The 24096-nt window shown below is 42.1% G+C and overlaps 2 protein-coding genes and 1 pseudogene across 9 annotated transcripts; 1 reads left to right on the top strand and 2 right to left on the bottom strand.

The window, feature by feature from the left end:
• Positions 1-213: 213 nt before the first annotated feature.
• On the top strand, positions 214-2772 carry LOC110493264 (phosphopantothenate--cysteine ligase-like; annotated as a pseudogene). The gene is made up of 4 exons (XR_016488125.1): positions 214-241; positions 1556-2028; positions 2136-2239; positions 2317-2772. The product of XR_016488125.1 is annotated as a phosphopantothenate--cysteine ligase-like (transcript).
• A 689-nt stretch (positions 2773-3461) lies between these two features.
• On the bottom strand, positions 3462-13710 carry LOC149976108 (uncharacterized). Of its 7 annotated transcripts, none has more exons than XR_016488062.1 (10): positions 13605-13710; positions 11323-11640; positions 8543-9108; positions 8272-8385; positions 6578-6732; positions 6117-6400; positions 5179-5295; positions 4436-4555; positions 4303-4349; positions 3462-4014 (listed from the first exon to the last, which is right to left on the bottom strand). XR_016488062.1 is itself a non-coding variant. In XM_090206254.1 (7 exons), the coding sequence occupies exons 1-6, from the start codon at positions 13619-13621 to the stop codon at positions 8320-8322; spliced, it is 339 nt and encodes a 112-aa protein (XP_090062380.1). In that variant the 5' UTR covers positions 13622-13698; the 3' UTR covers positions 6623-6732; positions 8294-8319. The 7 variants fall into 7 exon arrangements, 2 of the variants coding, with proteins under 2 accessions (XP_090062380.1, XP_090062381.1); XR_016488064.1 differs by having other exon boundaries at positions 8294-8385; XR_016488063.1 differs by lacking the exon at positions 8543-9108 and having other exon boundaries at positions 13605-13709.
• Positions 13711-16512: 2802 nt separating this feature from the next.
• On the bottom strand, positions 16513-21206 carry LOC110494635 (epithelial membrane protein 3). Its single transcript, XM_021569874.3, has 5 exons — positions 20988-21206; positions 19807-19917; positions 19047-19149; positions 17641-17781; positions 16513-17470 (listed from the first exon to the last, which is right to left on the bottom strand). The coding sequence occupies exons 2-5, from the start codon at positions 19876-19878 to the stop codon at positions 17295-17297; spliced, it is 492 nt and encodes a 163-aa protein (XP_021425549.3). The 5' UTR covers positions 19879-19917; positions 20988-21206; the 3' UTR covers positions 16513-17294.
• Between the last annotated feature and the right edge of the window lie 2890 nt (positions 21207-24096).

Here is a 24096-nt window from a genome sequence, read left to right as displayed (position 1 = left end):
CGTTTGTGAAGAGTGTGTGTGTGTGTTGGAATGTCAGTGTTGTACGTGTGAGTGTGTGGGTAGAGTCCAGTGAGTGTGCATAAAGCCGGTACAAGAGAGTCAGTCCAAATAAAAAGTGGTCAATGCAAATAGTCTGGGTAGCCATTTGCTTAACTGTTCAGCAGTCTTATGGCTTGGGAGTAAAAGCTGTTCAAGTGCTTTTTGGTCCTAGACATGGCGCTCCGGTACCGCTCGCTGTGCGGTAGCAGAGACAAAGTTCTAGGACTTGTGTGGTTGGAGTCTTTGACCATTTTTTTGGCCTTCCTCTGACACCGCCTGGTATAGAGGTCTTGGATGGCAGGGAGCTCGGCCCCAGTGATGTACTGGGCTGTACGCAATACCCTCTGTATCGCCTTACGATGCCAAGAAGTTGCCATACCAAACAGTGATGTAGCCCGTCAAGAAGCTCTCAATGGTGCAGCTGTTGAACCTTTTGAGGGCCCATGCCAATTCTCTCAGGCCTTTGATTTAACTGTGCCCCTGTTCTCACCTGGGTTTGTGTGTGCTATATGAAAGAGGAGTACAGTCTCTGCCAAGAGATGTGGACTTGTAGGAAGTGCACTTGTCCTGTCGCTGGTTGAAGCCTAGCTCCAGCTGTTCCCCCTCAATCACTTCATTGCTGGCAGTGGTGGGGTAATTCTGCAGTCTCTCAGGCTTTTGTCTGATGTTTGCCTTACTGGTGTGGTCTTCTACTGAGGCTTACTATGGCCTGTGCCAAAAGGTCCTTAATGGCACAGGGGGACGTTTGCTTGCCCTGTAGGTACAGTATCTAGATAAAGATAGCTCAATCACTGCATAGGTTATTATTATATCTGCCAAAATTGTTTAAGTGTGATAACTGACACACAATGTATAGGCTAGCAACAACATTTATTTGTAAGGAAAAGTCTTCTGACAATTCAACTTCCACGACGATAGGTGGCGACATAGTTCTGAGTTGTTTAAATTGCAATGGAATAGATAATAGAAGACGTCACGCCAGACAACATCAGGAAGTCGACCACTACTTCTCAATCATCAGTGACTTTCTTTCGATGTCTTTAAAAGTAAGTAATGTTTCTATTAATAAGATTCATTGAAATATTAAGCTAATTCACTGACAACTGCAACACGAGCCGAATGATCTTAAGTGCGTTCCCCATGCCAATGAACATCCTAGTAACAACGAATGTGAACCGCATTCCAGTGCACAATTTGCATGGCTAACGTTAGCAGCTGTAAAGTGTAGTTTGAAGTTGTAGCTAGTAGACAAAAGTGAGTCTAACATAATTATCCCATATGCCAACCAGTCAAATAATCAACTCGTGACTACTATTCGTCCCCTCAAAAGTTTAAGGGTCACAATTATCCTATTCCTACCAGAACGTTTAAAAGTAACTCTGAAAACAATGTCTCCGCTCCTCCCACACCTTACTCCGACATTTGTCCCACAAATTACAATTACACACTGCGTAGGTTTTACATACTTTTTCAATGTCATTTTTGTTTTGTAGATTTGTCTCCCTGGCTTGACCAGGCATTGCAGAACCCTGGACCCTCACTGTAGATGGGAAGCTGTCTGACGAGTTTTCCCTTCCATTCCATGTAGAGGAAGTCAAAAGGTAGATGACAGCTTTTGCTGAGCAGGATGGTGCTGATCACCTCAGGTCCCCCTGGAGTCTTGCACCATCCGCTTCCTGGATAACTTCAGCCGTGGCCAGCACGGAGCCTCTTCGGCAGAGTACTTACTAGAGTCCGGCTACGCTGTGATCTTCCTGCACAGACACCGCTCCTTATATCCCTTCACTCTGGGATTAATCTGCTGGACAATAGAGGGTTCTGGCTGTGGCCAAGTCATGGTCAACCAGCAGGCACTTCCCAACATTGGCAAAGTCCTGATGCGTTACCAGGCGGTAAAAGAGGCACGGCTTCTTCTGCCTGTGGAGTTCAGCACCCTGTCTGAGTACCTGCACCACCTCAAAGCTGCAGCACAGGCACTCAGGCCCATAGGTAGGTACTAACACTCAACTAGAAGTAGTAGCAGGGCTTATCGGGGTGTACAGTACATGCATGTGCTGGTATATTAAACATGCACTCGGTGTTCACTCCCCTCTCAGGGTCTACGGCCATGTTTTATTTGGCTGCAGCAGTGTCAGATTTTTACATTCCAGCATCAGAAATGCCAGAGCACAAAATCCAGTCCTCCAATGGACCACTTCAGGTGAGTAAAGAAAGCCATCAAATACAAAAGCACATGCTCATTGATCCACTGTAAGCCAAGCCTCTTCTGTCCTATAGATCAGTATGAAGATGGTCCCCAAGATGTTGTCGCCGCTGGTGGACTGGGCTCCACAGGCATTTGCTTCAAGCTGGAGATGGACCCGTCCATCCTGCTGGACAGAGCTCGGCGGGCACTGGACAACAGGCTGTGGTGGCCAGCGTACTGGACACCAGACGAGGTTATGTAGTGGTGGTGACCCCTTACACTCAGGCCAAGCTAGTACTTACGGATGAGGAAGCAAGCAGAGATGTGGAGATCGAGGACAGTATTGTCAGTAACCTGACCAGAGCTCACAGCCAAATCATAACCCAACAAGACTGAGACCCCAGAGGTGTTTTCATTAGTTGCAATGGAAACTTCACTCCAAACAGAAAACGTTATGCAACAAAAACAGGTTACAACTGGACAAATTCATGGACGTCCCTCCCTGTTTGATATGTTTGCTTCCTAGAGTAAGATCGCTTCTCACAGAATCTGACTAATGAATACACTCCAGTAAACTGTGCTGCTTACTGGGAGGGCTGGCTTTGGTGGTCCGATGAAACACAGTAACGTGTCGTACAAGTCCCTGGGGCAGGGCACTAGCTCTACTTTCTTCTGAAATCTTAATTCATGCTTGTCTAGTTTGGATCTTCATTTTATCTTGCAGGGCTTTCACCGTCCTAGATCAGACATTCATGTGCATGCATATGTAGGTTTCAGTACACACTCTGCCTTTAAAATCTAATATTTACATAATCACAGCAAAACAATCCTTGATCACCTTAACTTTAAGTATCATACTCATGTCACAAGGCAGATTACAACATATTGGTTGTGGAATGATAATGCCAACCAATGAATTGACTTAACCTCATAGCAGTTTGTCAGAGTAATATCACAGACAGAGTACATCAGTAAAGTAACAGACTCGGAACATTAAACTTTAACTGTATGTTGATATTTTATGTGCTGGACAAATCACAAATCTACTCCACAGAGGGAACAGTCTTCCTTGAAGGCATGACACCCCATACAGCTAGCTATCAGTGATTGTGTAATTTACTTGCAAATGTGTGGAAACGGTTTGGTTGGTTATTTGAGTTTGACACTAAGTCCAGCACGAATACCAGACAGCTCTCCACTATCTTGTCTCCTCACAACAGACTTCATGAACCTGGAATACATTCAAGATTTTAATGTAGGTTTTTTTCAAAAATACACTTGGAATTCAATTTGATCCATAATTGACACTAGTTAAATTATACAAGTTGTCAATTTTGCTATCAAATACAGTATATCATATCAGCATACACGCTACAAAGCAGGATCAAGGAGTTAGCCAGATAAATTGCCTCTATTCTGAACTAATAAATAACCAAGCTTGAAATGGGCTATGGTCTAATTAACTCAACCTAAGTTTATTTTTCTAAATGATTCAGAAAATCAACAGTTGTTTCTGGTTGTTAATCAAAGTAAGCTGGCTAACTCATTGGTTCTGCTTTGTAGTATACCCCTCAGAGGTCCTGAAAGATGTGCCTGCAGGAGGTGTAAGTAATGCCTGCAAAACACTATCATACATAGGATTTGTATACATTTTATACACTGCAACTTCAAGTTTCAAATGTTGTCTACAAACTTGTCCCGTTATGCGGATCTTGGCTAGTCTGAAATTCTCTCTGTTTGACACTGCGATTGCGGTCAGTCTTCTTCCTCTTTGGTGTAAACCCTTGGTTCTTGGCCATTAGCGGAAAGGATCGAGCAGCATGTACAAATTAGACAAAAGTTTTAAACCGGGAAGGGAATACTCTAACATATAAAGTACTAGAATAATCTGATGAAGGTCATGATTTGAAGTACTGGGTGAAAATGTTTTCTTAATATTGTGCTTTGTACAATGAGTATGGAAACAAATATTGTACATGAAGGCTAAGCTGTACAATAAATAATTACTGCTGTATACTTGTGTGTAACTAATTTCTACATGTTTAAAGGATAATACTCAAGAGGGTGAGACACTGTACCTGGTGGGTAATGCTTCTCTTGGTATCTGGATCCAACTCCTCTTCATCTGCAACGAAGAAATAGACCTCCCATCAAGCCTTGCCCATCTCATTCCTACTCTGAACTTGAGTAAATGTACCTGGTAACACTCACCCTTCACCTCAGCCTGTAGGTCCTATTCAGTTTCAGCCTCTCCATTCCTCTGTAGAAGTGCAGGGCAGCCTCTTCATCCAAGTCAGAGTATGATGGTTCAGCCCCAGCCTCTTCAGACATCTGACAACATAGGGACCAATCCATCTTAGATGTAGACTCAGCAAACTTACATTGCCATGAGCAGCACTTCAGATATTGCGATGAGTGTGATATCCCTCTCACACAGTATCTGCGCATGGGTCTGCTGCGCATGGGTCTGCTGCGCATGGGTCTGCTGCGCATGGGTCTGCGTGGTAGCAATAGGACCAAAACAGCTGAGAAGTTTAGCCGCACGTAGATGCACAAAGTAAGCATGGAAGCATCATATTGCTGAGTGTACCTTTAAAGGGATACTTTGGGATTTTGGCAATGAGACCATTTATCTACTTCCCCAGAGTCAAATTAAATCATAGATGGCATTTTTATGTCTCAGTGTACAGTATGAAGGAAGTTAGGTGGTTCCATGAGCCACTGCTAACAAGCATAAGCACAATGAAGTCCATGGGTATCTACTAGCACACTAACAGATACTCAGACTTCCAGTCATTGTGCTAACACTAGTTAGCAACTTCACTCAAACTGCACTGAGACACAAAAATGGTAAACATGAGTTCATCTGACTGAAGTAGATAAAGGGCCTCATTGCCAAAATCCTGAAGTATGCTAACATCACCCAATGAATGAACATCATACTAATTTCTCACCTTGTTGTTGGTGTTCTGCTTGCTACTCCCTGGCTTCATAGCAGCCATCTCATTCTGGCCTGCAGAGAGCAGCTGTGGGGCAAGCCAAGCATCTACCTCACCCATGTCATTTATCAGCTGCAGGGACAGTCAGAGGACCCAATTATTATAGGACACAATCTGATTCATACTAACTATATGACAAGCACTGTATAAATTGACTACATTCCATGTATATACACTCAACTGCCAGTTTTAGGTACACCACCCTGTTCACAAAAATGATTCGCTCCTACAGACAGTGAGTCACATGGCCGTGGATTGCTATACAAAGCAGGCAGACAGGCATCGAAGCATTCAGTTACTGTTCGAATGAACGTTAAAATGGGCAAAACGAGTGACAGAAGCAACTTTGAGCGTGGTATGATCATCTGTATCTCAGAAACGGCCAGCCTTCGGGGGATTTTCACACACAAGTGTCTAGGGTTTACAGAGAATGGTGCAGCAAACACAAAAACATCCGGCCAGTGGCAGTCGTGTGTGTGTGAAAACAGCCCGCTGATGAGAGGTCGAAGGAGAATGGCAAGAATCGTACAGGCTGGTGGCGGTAGTGTGGGAAATATTTTCCTGGCACACGTTAGGTCCCTTGATACTAATTGAACATGTTTCCATGCCCCTGAGAATTCAGGCTGTTCTGGAGGCACCGCTTGGTCCGGCCCAGTACTAGATGGGTGTATCTAATAAACTGGCCACAGTATTTATATTTCATTCTATGGCATTGCTTGTTCTGATATAATACGAATCTGGATTATGTGTATAGTTTTTTTTATTGCTAGGTATTCCTGGACTGCTGGAGCTAGAAACACTGCACCTACAAATCTGTGTATGCGACCAAGAAACATTGATATAGGCCTAAACATTTTATCAATCATAAGCAAAATGACAATGCATCTACTCACATTCCTGTAAATCAGCAGTCTTTCAATCACTGGGTGGTTGTGTGCAGGAATATGCTTTGCTTTCAGGATGAGGTAGAAACTGATGTTTGTGCAGTGACTCAGGAGAGAAACAATAAGTGAGTCCATTCTCAATGGCATTGTTTATGCAATTTATGTTACAAATAAAATATATACTTAATTTAGATAAAGCTGCTGTTTGGTCTTGAGGTAGTTGGCACCCTTTCCCGGTGGGATGCGTCCATCATTGACCATTTCCAAAAGGGCCTGTAGCTCGTCGTTCAGCTCTGCCAAGTGCACAAAACACCATCGGCAAACAGTACGACATTACCACTCAACACCATTAGTAACTGTAACACCAACATACTGTAACTCTTGTTACAGGTTCAACAACATTGTGGTTTACACTGTCAGTTTCTTTTTCTGCCGCACATACAGTAGTAGTGATGTTGTGTTTATCATACCTTGGACTTCAAGTCCTGAATGAGCTCCGATTAGCTCTGGTGATTCCTTCCTCAGCAGCTAATTCTCTCCTTCTGGGACATCTGCTTCAGGTCCTTAACAATCCTCTCCACACCATTCTCTACAGCAAACTTAGTGTCTGTCTCTCTGTCTCGGTCTGAGGACAACAGTGAAATGCTGTTTCTTGCTTTGATAGAGCTAGAGGCTCAAGTATGTACAATTGAAGTCGGAGGTTTACATACACTTAGGTTGGAGTCATTAAACCTCGTTTTTCAACCACTCCACAAATTTCTTGTTAACAAACTATAGGTTAGGCAAGTCGGTTAGGACATCTACTTTGTGCATGACACAAGTAATTTTTCCAACAATTGTTTACAGACAGATTATTTCACTGTATCACAATTCCAGTGGGTCAGAAGTTTACATACACTAAGTTGACTGTACCTTTAAACAGCTTGGAAAATTCCAGAAAATGTCATGGCTTTACAAGCTTCTGATAAATGATGTCAATTAGCCACAGTCAATTGGAGGTGTACCTGTGGATGTATTTCAAGGCCTACCTTCAAACTCAGTGCCTATTTGCTTGACATCCTGGGAACATCAAAAGAAATCAGCCAAGACCTCAGAAAAATAAGTCTAGTTCATCCTTGGGAGTAATTTCCAAACACCTGAAGGTACCACGTTCATCTGTACAAACAATAGTACGCAAGTATAAACACCATGGGACCACGCAGCCGTCATACCGCTCAGGAAGGAGACGGATTCTGTCTCCTAGTGATGAACGTACTTTGGTGCGAAAAATTTGAATCAATCCCAGAACAACGGCAAAGAACCCTGTGAAGAAGCTGGAAGAAACAGGTACAAAAGTAGTTATATCCACAGTAAAATGAATCCTATATCGACATAACCTGAAAGGCTGCTCAGCAAGGAAGAAGCCACTGCTCCAAAACCGCCATTTAAAAAAGCCAGACTACGGTTTGCAACTGCACATGGGGACAAAGATCGTACTTTTTGGAGAAATGTTCTCTGGTCCGATGAGACAAAAATACAACTGTTTTGCCATAATGACCATCGTTATGTTTAGAGGAAAAAGGGGGATGCTTGCAAGCCAAAGAACACATCCCAACCTTGAGGCAAGGGGGTGGCAGCATCATGTTGTGGGGGTGCTTTGCTGCAGGAGGGACTGGTGCACTTCACAAAATAGACGGCATCATGATGAAGAAAAATTATGTGGATATATTGAAGCAACATCTCAAGACATCAGTTAAAGTTAAAGCTTGGTCGCAAATGGGTCTTCCAAATGGACAATGACCCCAAGCATACTTCCAAAGTTGTGGCAAAATGGCTCAAGGACAACAAAGTCAAGGTAAAATTCACCCAAATTATTGTGGGAAGCTTGTGGAAGGCAACCCGACATGTTTTACCCAAGTTAAACAATTTAAAGGCAATAATACCAAATACTAATTGGGTGTATGTAAACTTCTGACCCACTGGGAATGTGATGAAAGAAATAAAAGCTGAAATAAATCACTCCACTATTATTCTGACATTTCACTTTCTTAAAATAAAGTGGTGATCCTAACTGACCTAAAACAGGGAATTTTTACTAGAATTAAATGTCAGGAATTGTGAAAAACTGAGTTTAAATGTATTGGTTAAGGTGTATATAAACTTCAGACTTCAACTGTATACTTACAGTAATTGCTGATAATGTATACCTGAAGAAGGTTTAGATCATAGACAGTCAATTGTCTCTGAATATTCCTAGCTTCTTCATCCTCTGCCTCCACTTCTTGCTGAGATTTTCCCTCTGCAACAACAAAGTAGTTTAGTGGTTTCAAGGAAACAGCCTTCGTCTATGACCTCTATACCAGACTATGACATCTATTCTCCAGACAGGTTCAAAATTCAACTCATAGTAGAATATGGTCTCAATAGTATGAATTGACTAAATGGAAAATACTCACTTCCCACATAATCAGAAAACATCTTCCTGTTTCCCCATGCCATGTCATTGGAGAGAAGACACCACATTTAACATGTCAAGCAATGGACATTAGACCAGTGGAAATCTGTCATGTGGTCTGATTTTTGGTTCCAACTGCTGTGTCTTTGTGAGACGCAGAGTAGGTGAATGGATGATGTGGTTCCCACCTTGAAGCATGGATGGGTGTGATGGTGTGGGGCTGCTTTGCTTGTACAATGTTTGTGGTTTATTTAGATTTGAAGGCACACTTAACCAGCATGGCTACCACAGCATTCTGCAGCGATACGCCATCCCATCTGGTTTGCGCTTAGTGGGAATATCATTTGTTTTTCAACAGGACAATGACCCAATACACCTCCAGGCTGTGTAAGAAGGAGAGTGATGGAGTGCTGCATCAGATGACATGGCCTCCACAATCACCCGACCTCAACCCAATTGAGATGGTTTGGGATGAGTTGGACCGCAGAGTTAAGGAAAAGCAGCCAACAAGTTCTCAGCATATGTGGGAACTCATTCAAGACTGTTGAAAAAGCATTCCAGGTGAAGCTGGTTGAGAGAATGACAAGTGTGCAAAGCTGTCATCAAGGCTACTTTAAATAATCTAAAATATATTTTGATTTGTTTAACATGCCTTGTGTTATTTCATAAAATGTTGATGTCATCACTATATCAATTATGATTGATGGACCACGTCAAATTGGCTAGCTAGCTAATAACAGATCACATCAATGGCTAGTTAACAATCAATCTTTCAGGGGATGAACTAGATGGCTATGTATTTGATTTACTTGCCATCTAGTGGTGATGACAGTAGTCCAACTGACAACTTTACCATGATGAAGACTTGAGATTAAAGCTTAATCTCTGATGAAGCATGCTTAATGACAGGTGACAAATATATAGGCTACCCTCACGTACAGTGGGGCAAAAAAGTATTTAGTCAGCCACCCATTGTGCAAGTTCTCCCACTTAAAAAGATGAGGCCTGTAATTTTCATCATAGGTTCACTTCAACTATGACAGACAAAATGAGAAGAAAAAAAATCCAGAAAATAACTGTTGGATTTTTAACGAATTTATTTTCAAATTATGGTGGAAAATAAGTATTTGGTCACCTACAAACAAGCAAGATTTCTGGCTCTCACAGACCTGTAACTTATTCTTTAAGAGGCTCCTCTGTCCTCCACTCGTTACCTGTATTAATGGCACCTGTTTGAACTTGTTATCAGTATAAAAAGTCCACAACCTCAAACAGTCACACTCCAAACTCTACTATGGCCAAGACCAAAGAGCTGTCAAAGGACATCAGAAACAAAATTGTAGACCTGCACCAGGCTGGGAAGACTGAATCTGCAATAGGTAAGCAGCTTGGTTTGAAGAAATCAACTGTGGGAGCAATTATTAGGAAATGGAAGACATACAAGACCACTGATAATCTCCCTCGATCTGGGGCTCCACGCAAGATCTCACCTAGTGAATGACCTGCAGAGAGCTGGGACCAAAGTAACAAAGCCTACTATCAGTAACACACTACACCACCAGGGACTCAAATCCTGCAGTGTCAGACGTGTCCTCCTGCTTAAGCCAGTACATGTCCAGGCCCGTCTGAAGTTTGCTAGAGAGCATTTGGATGATCCAGCAGAAGATTGGGAGAATGTCATATGGTCAGATGAAACCAAAATATAACTTTTTGGTAAAAACTCAACTTGTCGTGTTTGGAGGACAAAGAATGCTGAGTTGCATCCAAAGAACACCATACCTACTGTGAAGCATGGGGGTGGAAACATCATGCTTTGGGGCTGTTTTTCTGCAAAGGGACCAGGACGACTGATCTGTGTAAAGGAAAGAATGAATGGGGCCATGTATCGTGAGAGTTTGAGTGAAAACCTCCTTCCATCAGCAAGGGCATTGAAAATGAAACGTGGTTGGGTCTTTAAGCATGACAATGATCCCAAACACACCGCCTGGGCAACGAAGGAGTGGCTTCGTAAGAAGCATTCCAAGGTCCTGGAGTGGCCTAGCCAGTCTCCAGATCTCAACCCCATAGAAAATCTTTGGAGGGAGTTGAAAGTCTGTGTTGCCCAGCAACAGCCCCAAAACATCACTGCTCTAGAGGAGATCTGCATGGAGGAATTGGCCAAAATACCAGCAACAGTGTGTGAAAACCTTGAAGACTTACAGAAAATGTTTGACCTCTGTCATTGCCAACAAAGGGTATTTAACGAGGTATTGAGATAAACTTTTGTTATTGACTAAATACTTACTTTCCACCATAATTTGCAAATAAATTCATTAAAAATCCTGCAATGGAATTTTCTGGATTTTTTTTCCCAATTTGTCTGTCATAGTTGAAGTGAACCTATGATGAAAATTACAGGCCTCATCTTTTTAAGTGGGAGAACTTGCACAATTGGTGGCTGACTAAATACTTTTTTGCCCCACTGTTTATGAAAATAAATGATCAATTGATGTTTACTGATCCTGAAAAGCATGCAATTACTTGCTGTATAACTATGATGATAGCGCTAAATGGGAAATAATCAGAAATGTGTAGTTCTAACTATGCTCTTCAAGATGTGGTGATATAAAAACAAAATAGTTTACATTTATTTAACAATCCCTTGAAAACGGGACGTAGTTCTCAATGGTTTTAGCAGAGCTGGGGGACTCCTTGCCCCCTGGCAGCCAAATCGAATGCTCTGCACCGTATTGTGCTGTTTTGCTGCTAATGACTCATACTCTTTACTTGCAGTTGACTCACCTCTTCAACACCATCTTCCTGGTCACTGTCCATCTGAACACCACATGCCATGAGTTTATACAGTGGCAAAGAGAAACAACAATAAGACTCACTGAGTAGGGCTCAAAGATTTCAGCAAAGAAGTTTAACTATGCAAATAGACTCACCGAGATGTTGGTATCATGGGACTCAAACTTGTCCTTCGTATACTGTGAGGACCTCTTGAAAAGATTGTAAATTGAGAGGAGATTGAATGGAAACTTGAAATTGGTCTAAAGCAGTGGTCACCAACCTTTTCTGAGTCAAGATCCCTTTCGCAGTCAAAAAGCAAGCTGAGATCTGTTCAGATAAAAAAGAAATAGATTAAATAAATAAAACAGTTGTAGAATGAAGGTTTGTGCAGTAGGCCCAATAGCCTACATTTCCACATCATAGTGGCTATATGCCTATAACGCCAATATTGTTCTCAGACCATATTAGATTTCAAAACTCGAGCTGACTCCAGCAAAATAGATCAGTTGGTGGAACACTTGCAAGGCACAGCTGAGCATAAATTGAAATAAGTAGCTTTTTTATTTTACTGGACTGATGCATCTGATGGTCATGGTGTTTTCAAGACAACTGGGGATCCCAGTTAAATAAATGCTGCCAAATCATGATGTCAGTCATTTTTAAGTCGGAAAGTCTGAGCTCTAGAAAGAGGCCAGAGTTTCCACCTTCGAATTCCGTGTTGGGATAACCATTTAAAACAATTTCTCGGTTGGATCTGGTTTTCTTCCCCAGAGTTCCCAGTTGTCTTGAACGCACTGAAGTCGAAAGTCTAAACGGAGAGAGCAGTAGAGGGTCCATCTCTCACTGTCCCTGCTCTATCATTCCTTTCATCCAGTGACACTGATGCCAAAACTTGAGTTGCACTGCACAAATTCATGTTGTTCTTATGACCTAAGATAGTGAAATATTCCTCAATATTAAATTTAGACATTCACATTTGACATTCATTTTATTAATTTAGCAGACACTTTTATATATTAATCGACTTACAGTAGTGAGTTCATACAGTTTCTCATATTGGTCCCCTGTGGGAATCGAACCCTGGCGTTGCAAGCGTCATACTCTACCAACTGAGCCACACAGGATGAGATTCTAATAATAATAAAAACGAAGGACTATCTAATAGGGCATTTTGTGTTTTGTAAGTGTTCAATAAAAACAGTTAACAGTGTAGAATAAAAACGTAAGAAATTAACTCACTCGTAAAAACAGCAGCTCTTGGCTGTATTCTTTGACAGTCTCTCTGGTCATGGTTTTAAAAGTTGTGAAATCTCACCTGGTCTAGTATCAAACTTTTCTGTGGCGGAGGTATTGGAAACTGTAGGAACGGTGACTTGAGCTATCCGATTGGCTAGCACAGTAGGCGAACTCGATTTAGCCACAGATCTCTCCGTCCGCCTGCAGGCAGAATTAGTCTTACATTCTACAGAAATGTTTGGTGATCGACTAGGAAAGCCTTGAAGATCGACCAGTTGATTGCGACGGACCGGTTGGTGACCACTGGTCTAAAGCAACAATGACAACTATCGGTCAAGTAAAGGACACACTCCACTCCATATAATCATTCTTGACAATCAACTTTGTGCAGATGTTGATGGCTATGATATGAAAGTAATCATAATTCTGTTCACACGGGCATCTCCATTACATCTACATATAACATATTGTATCTTATCTAGGACAGACATGTCTTCGTACACTTCAGGGTCATCTTTGTCATACTGTTCCTTCTTCAGATTTGGAGCGCGTTTGCTTCTGAGCGGAGCAAGAGCAAAAATCGTCACATTTTAGCCAGGTCAAACAATGCAATCCTTCCATCCGAGTTTAATCCACTCCGAATCAAATCACATTTTATTCTAATCAAATTGTATTGGTCGCACACACATTGAGCAGACGTTATTACGGGTGTAGCGAAATGCTTATATCCACATTAATACAAATAAAATTGTATTGGTCACATACACATGATTAGTAGATGTTAATGCGAGTGTAGCGAAATGCTTATATCCACATTAATACAAATAAAATTGTATTGGTCACATACACATGATTAGTAGATGTTAATGCGAGTGTAGCGAACAAAATAGATCAGTTGGCGAAGCACTTGCAAGGCACAACTGAGAATAAATTGATCTAAAATCTAAGCTACAATACTGTCATTTCCTGTGGCAATTCAAAGGTAAAACGTTTAGCTACTATATCGACCTTGAACTAAAGTTAACTGTTCATACAATTAAATCTCGCTAACGTACCTTAGTGCTCGAACCATGTTAAGTAGAACCTTTTAAATTGGTTTGAAATGTGCCGTTCCAAACGTAAAAAACACGCATAATATATCAATACACCTGGACCGGAAGTAAGGACCTGAAGTAAGGACAGGCATATTCTCGATACCATTTGATAGGAAACACTTTGAAGTTTGTGGAAATGTGAAATGAATGTAGGAGAATATAACACATTAGATCAGTTAAAATATAATACAAACCAAAAAAATGTGTTTTCCATTTAATTTTTTTTGTTCCAACATCTTTGAAATGCAAAAAAAAAGAGAAAGGCCATATATTGAGTTAGATTTTGTCCACAAGATGGCAGCAATGTGTTTGCACAGTTTCCGACTGACACGGGGAATAATTACATCACAATATTTTGTAACAATTTTTTTAATAGATTTTTTTCTTTAACCTTTATTTAGCTAGGCAAGTCAGATAAGAACAAATTGTTATTTACAGTGATGGCCTGCCCCGGCCAAACCCAGACGACGCTGGGCCAATTGTGCGCTGCCCTATGGGAGTCTGCCAGGAGTTTGCCCAATGTGCCGAATTGGTTAATTTATACATTTTCAAGTACATAACTATAGAGAACATGCAAAAATGCTATAGTAATGCACACTTTTTTAAATAAGAGCTTGTCAAGAAATGTCTTCTGTCGTGGGCACCTGGATGCCGCAACTATGTTTTTCACCAACTCACTGACTGTATAATGTACTTTTTTATATGTACGTCCCAATGACCAATACAGAGGACAATTTTGCACTTACAATAAAATATAAATAACAATATATTACATTTAAAAATGATTATGTTACCTAACACCAAATACAATTAGAAAATAATGAATCTCTACGTGTGTATTGTTTTTAAATATACGCCATTCTGGAATACTTTTCAAATCAATAAATGCATTGAACAAAAAAACTCATGTTCTAAGTGCGTTTTGCATGATGAAAATACATTTCCACAATATTACTTTTTGTATGGGTGGGGGATTTATATACGTTATTAAAATATATAATCATATATTTTAAAATGTCTGTCACATTTATGGGTTTTAAATATATGATCATATATTTTAAAATATACAGTATCAGTCAATAGTTTGGACACAGCTACTCATTCAAGGGTTTTTCTTTATTTTTAATATTTTTCTACATTATAGAATAATAGTGAAGACATCAACACTATGAAATAACACCTATGGAATCATGTAGTAACCAAAAGTGTCAAACAAATCAAAATATATTTGAGATTCTTCAAAGTATCCACCATTTGCCTTGATGATAGCTTTGCACACTCTTGGCATTCTCTCAACCAGCTTCATGAGGTAGTTAAATGTGCAATGCATTTCAATTAACAAGTGTGCCTTGTTAATTTGTAAAATGTCTTTCCGTCTTAATGCTTTGAGCCAATCAGCTGTGTTGTGACAAAGTAGTGGTGGAACAGCTAGAACAGCTCAAATAAGCAAAGAGAAATGACAGACCATAAGAAATACCTTATTTACATAAGCATTTAGAACCTTCGCTATGAGATTCAAAATTGAGCTCAGGTGCATCCTGTTTCCATTGATCATCCTTGAGATGTTTCTACAACTTGATTGGAGTCCACCTGTGGTAAATTCAATTGATTGGACGTAATTTGGAAAGGCACACACCGGCCTATATAAGGTCCCACAGTTGACAGTGCATGTTAGAGCAAAAACCAAACCATGAGGTCGAATAAATTGTTTGTAGACCTCAGAGACAGGATTGTGTCGAGGCACAGATCTGGGAAAGGGACCAAAACATTTCTGCAGCATTGAAGGTCCCCAAGAACACAGTGGCCTCCATCATGCTTAAATGGAAGAAGTTTGAAACCACCAAGACTCTTCCTAGAGCTGGCCGCCTGGCCAAACTGAGCAATCAAGGAAGAAAGGCCTTGGTCAGGGAGGTGACCAAGAACCTGATGGTCACTCTGACAGAGCTCCAGAGTTCCTCTGTGGAGATGGGTGAAAATTCCAGAAGGACAACTATCTCTGCAGCAAATCACCAATCATGCATTTATGGTAGAGTGGCCAGATGGAAGCCACTCCTCAGTAAAAGGCCATGAGAAACAAGATTCTCTGATTTGATGAAACCGAGATTGAGAGGACAGTCAGGGACTGGACTGCCTGCAGCCAGTCTGGAGAAACAAGAGAGGAACAATGAGACTCCATGTCATTGGGATCAACACACAGACACATTGAATAGGACTATACAGCCTATGACAGCTATGATAGAAGAGAGACACAACTCATGCTTCATATCCTCAAGCATGCCTGATTACCTCCAACTAGTTACAGATTATCTTATTTTCCCCTTCTTGTACAACCCCCCCCCCCCCCCCACCATCCTCCTAGTCAATATGCTCACATTGCCTCTCTTTCTAGTTGCCTCTCATTGCCTCTCTCACAGCCATGATCAGGTCACAAGCCTGTCTCCTCGAGATAATCTACACCGTTTGCCCTGAAGGGCACAGCTGACAGCTTTCAAATCCCCATGTCAACTTGTGTTCCAACTTGTAGATTCTGTGTGGCTATATTATTCCACAATAAAGGCTTTTTGGGCGTCTCCCTAACAGAGTGTATGTAATATTTCCGTCCCTACTGTATCTATTATGTGGTGATGAAAGAGAACCTTTTCATTCATAGCTGTCTTCTGAGACTGTCCTCCAACCGGCCCAACCAGACGGCCAGGTCTGTAAGCCGCAGGAACAGGACTGGAGTCAGACTCCCACCGACTGACTGGTGTACACTTCTTGTCCTAGTAAAGCCTTCCTGGGGGGCAGACCTCTGTCTCCCCTGAAACCTGATTTTGACTCTCATCCAAGTTCCAACATCCATCCTCAAAATAATGTTATGAGATGTGGATTGTTACTGAGGGTAACTTTTATTTAGAGATTGATGCTATTTGACATGATCTACAGTATACAGTAAGATAATATAATGTGGTGGCCAACTATGACTGCCCCTTCACAGGAGTGTCTCTGAAATGTAAAGAACATATTTCTGGCACAGCCTACTGGGCTTATTATAGTGTGGCATACTGGAGCTCCACAATGGGAATGTGGTGTGGAGTATCACATATTAAGATAAACAATATTTCACAGGGGAATTGAACGCACGACAGCCACTCTCCAGTTAATTCCATGTCTTGAGGCATGTCTTGCTGATCACGAGGAAGATTTTATGCAAACAAATACTTTATCACAGAAATGACCGAATTAACCCAAACTGCAGCAATATTGCATACAGTAAAGAATAGTCTATAAAATGAAGACTCAATTTAAAGTATTTCACAGATACACAATACATATATACATTTAACACAGATAAAATAAAGACATCGTACATTGTGTCTCTGTTGTTCATTACACTTTAGAAAAAGAGTGCTATCTAGAACCTAAAAGGGTTCTTCAGCTGGCCCCATAGTAGAACCCTTTGAATAACTATTTTTGGTTCCAGGTAGAACCATTTTGGGTTCCATGTAGAACGTATTCCACAGAGGGTTCTAACTGGAACCAAAAAGGGTTATCCTATGGAGACAGCTGAAGATTCCTTTTGGAATCCTGTTTTTAAGAGTGTACAGTCAAGTGATAATAGACTAACAATACCAAGTAATACTGAATAATGCTGCTCATGTATGTCTTAGTTCACTGCCTCTTGCGCAGGTGAACATACAGGACTCCACTGAAGAGCAAGAGCGGTACACAGGACCAGGCCAGAATGAAACAGTAGCCAAAGTGGCCAATGCTCAGGTCTCTGGTGTCGTCCAGGATCTTCTTACGGTGGAATGTGAAGATCAGACAGGCGGCAAATGATGTGAAACCTGGTGGAGCAGAGCAGAAAGGGGACAGGGAGGGTAAATGCTCTTTAGAGAATAAATGTGTGTCAATAACAAACATGAACAGAGAACTTCTCTAGGTTAAAGATAAAACCTCACACACACATGAAAGAACTGGGTGTCATAAACTGGTCAATTCTTGTCCAGTACAGTACCTGCAAAAACCTGACAGAGGCCTGTGAAATAGAAGAGCCCTCCTTTAGACATGGTGAAGAGCTGACCCAGGAAGACCAGGAAGGAGATAGAGGAAAAGATCACTGAGAGGACAGTCAGGGACTGGACTGCCTGCAGCCAGTCTGGAGAAACAAGAGAGGAACAATGAGACTCCATGTCATTGGGATCAACACACAGACACATTGAATAGGACTATACAGCCTATAGGGAGGAGGTCAGACACCTGGCCATTTAGTATCAGGACAGCAACCTCTCTCTCAACGTGATCAAGACAAAGGAGATGATTATGGACTACAGGAGAAAGAGGACCGAGCACGCCCCCATTCTCATCAACGGGGCTGCAGTGGAGCAGGTTGAGAGCTTCAAGTTCCTTGGTGTCCACATCACCAACAAACTAACATGGTCCAAGCACACCAAGACAGTCGTGAAGAGGGCACGACAAAACATATTCCCCCTCAGGAGACTAAAAAGATTTGGCAGGGATTCTCAGACCTCTATACCAGGCGGTGTCAGAGGACGGCCCAAAGACTCCAGCCACCCTAGTCATAGACTGTTTTCTCGGCTACCGCACGACAAGCGGTACCAAAGCTCCAAGTCTAGGTCCAAGAGGCTTCTGAACAGCTTCCACCCCCAAGCCATAAGACTCCTGAACACCTAATCAAATGGCTACCCAGACTATTTGCATTGCCCCCCCCCCCCCCCCCCTCTTTTACACTGCTGCTACTCTCCGTTGTCACCATCTATGCATAGTCACTTTAATAACTCTACCTACATGTACATATTACCTCAACTAACCGGTGCCCGCGCACATTGACTCTGTACCAGTACCACCCTGTATATAATCTCACTATTGTCATTTTACTGCTGCTCTTTAATTACGTGTTACTTTTATTTCTTATTCTTATCCATATTTTTTAAAACTGTATTGTTGGTTAGGGGCTCGTAAGTAAGCATGTGCGTGCATGTGACGAATCAAATTTGATTTGATTTATTGAAAATAAAACCACATGACCATATACAGTGGGGCAAAAAAGTATTTAGTCAGCCACCAATTGTGCAAGTTCTGCCACTTAAAAAGATGAGAGAGGCCTGTAATTTTCATCATAGGTACACTTCAACTATGACAGACAAAATGAGAAAAAAAATCCAGAAAATCACATTGTAGGATTTTTTATGAATTTATTTGCAAATAATGGTGGAAAATAAGTATTTGGTCATCTACAAACAAGCAAGATTTCTGGCTCTCACAGACCTGTAACTTTACAGACTCAATGCCTGTATAGGCATAAACAGACAGAATAATCCAAGGTTATAAAAAGAGAGATCCTCAATCTAAGTAGACTAGATACGTATCATTAAAAAAAACATAATTTTCCACTTGATTTACCATTTTCGTTAGAGGCAGCACACAGCCAGTTTCCCGTTGCGTTGTCGTGAATGCAGTTAGACCAGAGGTCTGTGATTTCAGCATCGGACCAAATCCACCAGAACTAGAGAGAGACAGGTTACATTCAGCTGGCAGGTTCTGTGTGCATGGCAATCTGACCAAACCCACCAGAACTAGAGAGAGACAGGTCACATTCAGCTGGCAGGGTCTGTGTGCATGGCAATCTGACCAAATCCACCAGAACTAGAGAGAAACAGGTTACATTCAGCTGGCAGGATCTGTGTGCATTTGCAATCTGACCAAATCCACCAGAACTAGAGCGAGACAGGTTACATTCAGCTGGCAGGTTCTGTGTGCATGGCAATCTGACCAAACCCACCAGAACTAGAGAGAGACAGGTTACATTCAGCTGGCAGGTTCTGTGTGCATGGCAATCTGACAAAACCATAAAACTGGGTCCCCACTGTGGGATTCCACCAGAGCTTTCGAAGTAATAAAATATCCATAAATCTAATTCCTGCATATTTTAGGTCACGCTGGGGTTTTCTTAAAGCACCATAGTGCCATCAGTATGTTGATATTCAACATGGTTGTGGTTTCTCTTCTCAGACTTTGATACGTCATTGTAAAGGCCGTCATTGTAAATAAGAATTTGTTCTTAACTGACTTGCATAGTTAAATAAAGGTTCAATAAAATAAAAATAAGTCAGGAAAGGGAGTGCCACAGAGACAGATTGGCTAACAGTGGAGAGTGTCTCACCTTCTCCATGGTGGCGATGAACAGCATGGCCAGAGTGAAAAGATGAAGCACAGTCACGAGCAGAAGAACCATGATGGCTGGGAGCTTCCACTGAGGCCACACTCAGGTGTCCTGGACACAGACAGAGTTTTGAGACAGTGGAAAGGTGGTCTCTCTCTCTCTCTCTCTCTCTCTCTCTCTCTCTCTCTCTCTCTCTCTCTCTCTCTCTCTCTCTCTCTCTCTCTCTCTCTCTCTCTCTCTCTCTCTCTCTCTCTCTCTCTCTCTCTCTCTCTCTCTCTCTCTCTCTCTCTCTCTCTCTCTCTCTCTCTCTCTCTCTCTCTCTCTCTCTCTCTCTCTCTCTCTCTCTCTCTCTCTCTCTCTCTCTCTCTCTCTCTCTCTCTCTCTCTCTCTCTCTCTCTCTCTCTCTCTCTCTCTCTCTCTCTCTCTCTCTCTCTCTCTCTCTAATCCGACTAGAAACATGTATGTAGACATCTGTTTCTTTCCTGTGAGTCTTTGCACATGTATACAGAAGTCTTCTTTAGCTCAGTTGGTAGAGCATAGTGTTTTCAACACCAGTATTGTGGGTTTGATATCCACTGTGGCCACCCACATGGAAAATGTTTTCAAGTCACTTTGGCTAAAAGCATCTGCTAAATGGCATTTATTATTATGTTATATTCAGTTCCAGAATAGGGCAGACTGCACTGTCTTCTCCTGTCTAAATCTAAGCAACTCCATTTTCCTTGTGTGAAACAACAAGAGTGAGATTTGAATCCATTAGATGGATAATGAGTATTCTAAAAATGTATGTGTCTCGTCACATTCTTCATCTGGTTTGCATTAGGCTTTTTCACAGATGAGAAAACTGTACTGTTTGTGGTACCTGGTACTAAAAGGAGCAAACATGAGGACTGAGCATAGTATGAGGGAGAGTGACAACAAAATATATTGACTCTAACAACACTCTAGATTGAGAATAACAAAACATGTATATTTAATTAGTTACTTTTACTGATTCTCAAATAATCTATTTCAATACACACATAATAATGTTGGTATACTGTATGGCATATTTGACTTGAATTCCATACACACTGTTCATTTCAAACCACAACAAATATTTAAATCCTCTAGATAACATTGTAACCAAAGCTTAATGAAAAGTTACAAGGACTTTTCCCGTCTTTGATATTGTGACTTACCTTAAATTTCAGTTCCTGGGGAACTATGACTGGTTCTGTAACCCTCAGTACCCCTCTCTCCTCTGCCGCCCCTGCTTTTCTCACAGACGCCAGTCCTCCCCTTTACTCTTCCTCTACTCCCACACTATCTCGAAAGCTGAGATAAAGACAGGGGTTGGAATGCAGAGTGGGATATAGGGGGAGTTCTCAACATCTATTTCCTCTACCCTCACCCAGTCTACAGTCTGGACAACAGACAAAACGTACTACTGACTACTCACTGGACTGGACCCACCCAAAGTCACAAACACAGTCAACCACATGAAAAAGGATATGTTGTAAAAATTACACTTGAAATCTGCATGATATATATACAGTCCATCTGGGAATCATTAATACCTCATTTTAGACCAGATCCATAACCCTGCAGAAAACTTTCCCACCTGGACAAAAGGAACACCTACGTTAGAATGCTGTTCATTGACTACAGTGTTCAACACCGTAGTGCCCTCAAATCTCAAGCTAAGGACCCTGGGACTAAACACCCCCCTCTGCAACTGGATACTGGACTTCCTCATCGGCTGATGTACATCGGCTGATGTAAAAACGGCTTTTTAAATACATTTGATAGATTGATTGATTCCTGACGGGCCGCCCCCAGGTGGTATGAGTAGGCAACATCACGTCTGCCATGCTGATCCTCAACACGGGGCCCCGTGCTTATTGCCCTTCTGTACTCCCTGTTAACCCATGACTGCATAGCCAAGCATTTCTCCAACACCATAATTAAGTTTGCCGGTCCACAACGGTGGTAGGCCTGATCACCGACAACAATGAGACAGCCTGTAGGGAGGAGGTCAGAGACCTGGAAGTGTGGTGCCAGGACAACAACCTCTCCCTCAAAGTGATCAAGACAAAGGAGAGGATCATGGAGTACAGGAAAAGGAGGGTCAAGCATGCCCCCATTCTCATCGACGGGGCTGGAGTGGAGCAGGTTGAGAGCTTGAAGTTCCTTGGTGTCCACATCATCAACAAACTATCATGGTCCAAACACACCAAGACAGTCGTGAAGAGGGCATGACAACCCCTATTCCCCCTCAGGAGACTGAAAATATTTGGCTGCACCATCGAAAGCATCCTGACTGGTAGCATCACCGCCTGGTATGGCAACTGCTCAGCCGCAAGGCGCTACAGAGGGTAGTGCGTACGGTCCAGTACATCACTGGGGCCAAGCTTCCTGACATCCAGGACTTCTATACCAGGCGTTGTCAGAGGAAGGCCCTAAAAGACTCCAGCCACCCTAGTCATAGACTGTTCTCTCTGCTACTGCACAACAAGCGGTACCGCGGCACAAGTCTTCTTAACAGCTTCTACCACCAAGCCATAAGACAGCTAATCAGATGGTTACCCGGAATAATTGCATTGACCCCCCCACCCACCTTTCTTTATACCGCTGCTACTCGCTGTTTATGATCTATTACATACATTACATGTACATATTCCCTCAGTTACCTCAACTAACCTTTACCACTGTACATTGACTCAGTACTGGTACCCCCTGCATATAGCCTCGTAATTGTTGTTTTATTGTTTTTTATTTATTTATTCCTTTTTCTCCCCAGTTGGCAGTTACAGTCTTGCTGCCTCGCTACAACTCCCCTACGGACTCAGGAGAGGTGAAGGTCGAGAGGCATGCATCCTCCGAGATATGACCCTGCCAAGCCGCACTGCTTGCTTAACCCGGAAGCCAGCCACACCAATGTGTTGGAGGAAACACCTTCCAGCTGGTGACCGGAAGACAGCTTGCAGGCACCCGGCCCGCCACAAGGAGTTGCTAGAGCGATTGTGCACCGCCACAATTGTGCACCTCCACATGGGTCTCCCGGTCACGGCCGGCTTTGACACAGCATGAGATTGAACCCAGGTCTATAGTGACGCCTCAAGAACTATTTAGTAAATATTTTCCTTAACTTGAAACTGCATTGTTGGTTAAGGGCTTGTAAGCATTTCACGGTAAGGTTGTATTCAGCGCATGTGACAAATAAAACTTGATTTGAGCAGCTGTAACTGTCAACTTTGGTTCTTGAGGTTTTTGCCTGCCCATTGCCGCTGAGGTTACTTTCCTCTTCATTGCTACTTTTGAGATTTCAGATTCTATCTAAAGTGCTGTTATGATTTTTATGCTCCACTCTGGTCTTAATCTTAGTGATCAGGGAGTGGTACCCACTGCCAAGTAGTTTGGCTTCCCCTGTCAGGTCTCCAAAAGTCTTTGGGTACCGCGTTACAATGGATTTTTGCAATTTCACTGCATACAGCCTTGTTGGTATTGGGGCAGTTCTCACGCATGGCGTCACCAGTCTCCATCACCATCTGCCGCCTATCTGCCACCGCAACCCTACTTCGCTGGGCAATGGCCTGCTTGAGGCTGGAGGGCATCTTCTGTCGAGGTACAGTTGAAGTTGGAAGTTTACATACACTTAGGTTGGAGTCACTAAAACTCGTTTTTCAACCACTCTACAAATTTCTTGTTAACAAACTATAGATTTGGCAAGTCGGTTAGGACATCTACTTTGTGCATGACACAAGTCATTTTTCCAATAATTGTTTACAGAGATATTATTTCACTTATAATTCACTGCATCACAATTCCAGTGGGTTAGAAGTGTACATACACTAAGTTCACTATGCCTTTAAACAGCTTGGAAAATTCCAGAAAATGTCATGGCTTTAGAAGCTTCTGATAGGCTAATTGACATCATTTGAGTCAATTGGAGGTGTACCTGTGGATGTATTTGAAGGCCTACCTTCAATCTCAGTGCCTCTTTGCTTGACATCATGGGAACATCAAAAGAGGACCTCAAAAAGACCTCCACAAGTCTGGTTCATCCTTGGGAGCAATTTCCAAATGCCTGAAGGTACCACGTTCATCTGTACAAACAATAGTATGCAAGTATAAACACCATGGGACCACGCAGCCGTCATACTGCTCAGGAAGGAGACGCGTTCTGTCTCCTAGAAATGAATGTACTTTGATGCGAAAAGTGCAAATCAATCCCAGAACAACAGCAAAGGACCTTGTGACGATGCTGGAGGAAACCGGTACAAAAGTATTTTTATCCACAGTAAAACG

Source organism: Oncorhynchus mykiss, chromosome 17 (assembly GCF_057628025.1).
Source record: "Oncorhynchus mykiss isolate SJ-2025 chromosome 17, ASM5762802v1, whole genome shotgun sequence".
In the NCBI taxonomy this organism is placed as follows: Eukaryota; Metazoa; Chordata; class Actinopteri; order Salmoniformes; family Salmonidae; genus Oncorhynchus; species Oncorhynchus mykiss.
This window is presented reverse-complemented; position numbering and strand designations above follow the sequence as displayed.

Bases quoted from the DNA above. Each gene is read 5' to 3' on its own strand.
- LOC149976108 (XM_090206254.1), bottom strand. The intron at 11,641-12,628 runs GTGAGATTTCAC...TTATCTGAACAG, and splicing joins AAAGTTTGATACTAGACCAG to ATCTCAGCTTGCTTTTTGAC. The intron at 8,386-11,322 runs GTGAGTCAACTG...TTGTTGTTGCAG, and splicing joins AGGAAGATGGTGTTGAAGAG to AGGGAAAATCTCAGCAAGAA.
- LOC110494635 (XM_021569874.3), bottom strand. From the start codon at position 19,878: ATGGTTCTTCTGCTCGTGACTGTGCTTCATCTTTTCACTCTGGCCATG. The intron at 19,150-19,806 runs GTGAGACACTCT...GTCTCTCTCTAG, and splicing joins TCATCGCCACCATGGAGAAG to TTCTGGTGGATTTGGTCCGA. The intron at 17,782-19,046 runs GTAAATCAAGTG...TTGTTTCTCCAG, and splicing joins TGCTGCCTCTAACGAAAATG to ACTGGCTGCAGGCAGTCCAG.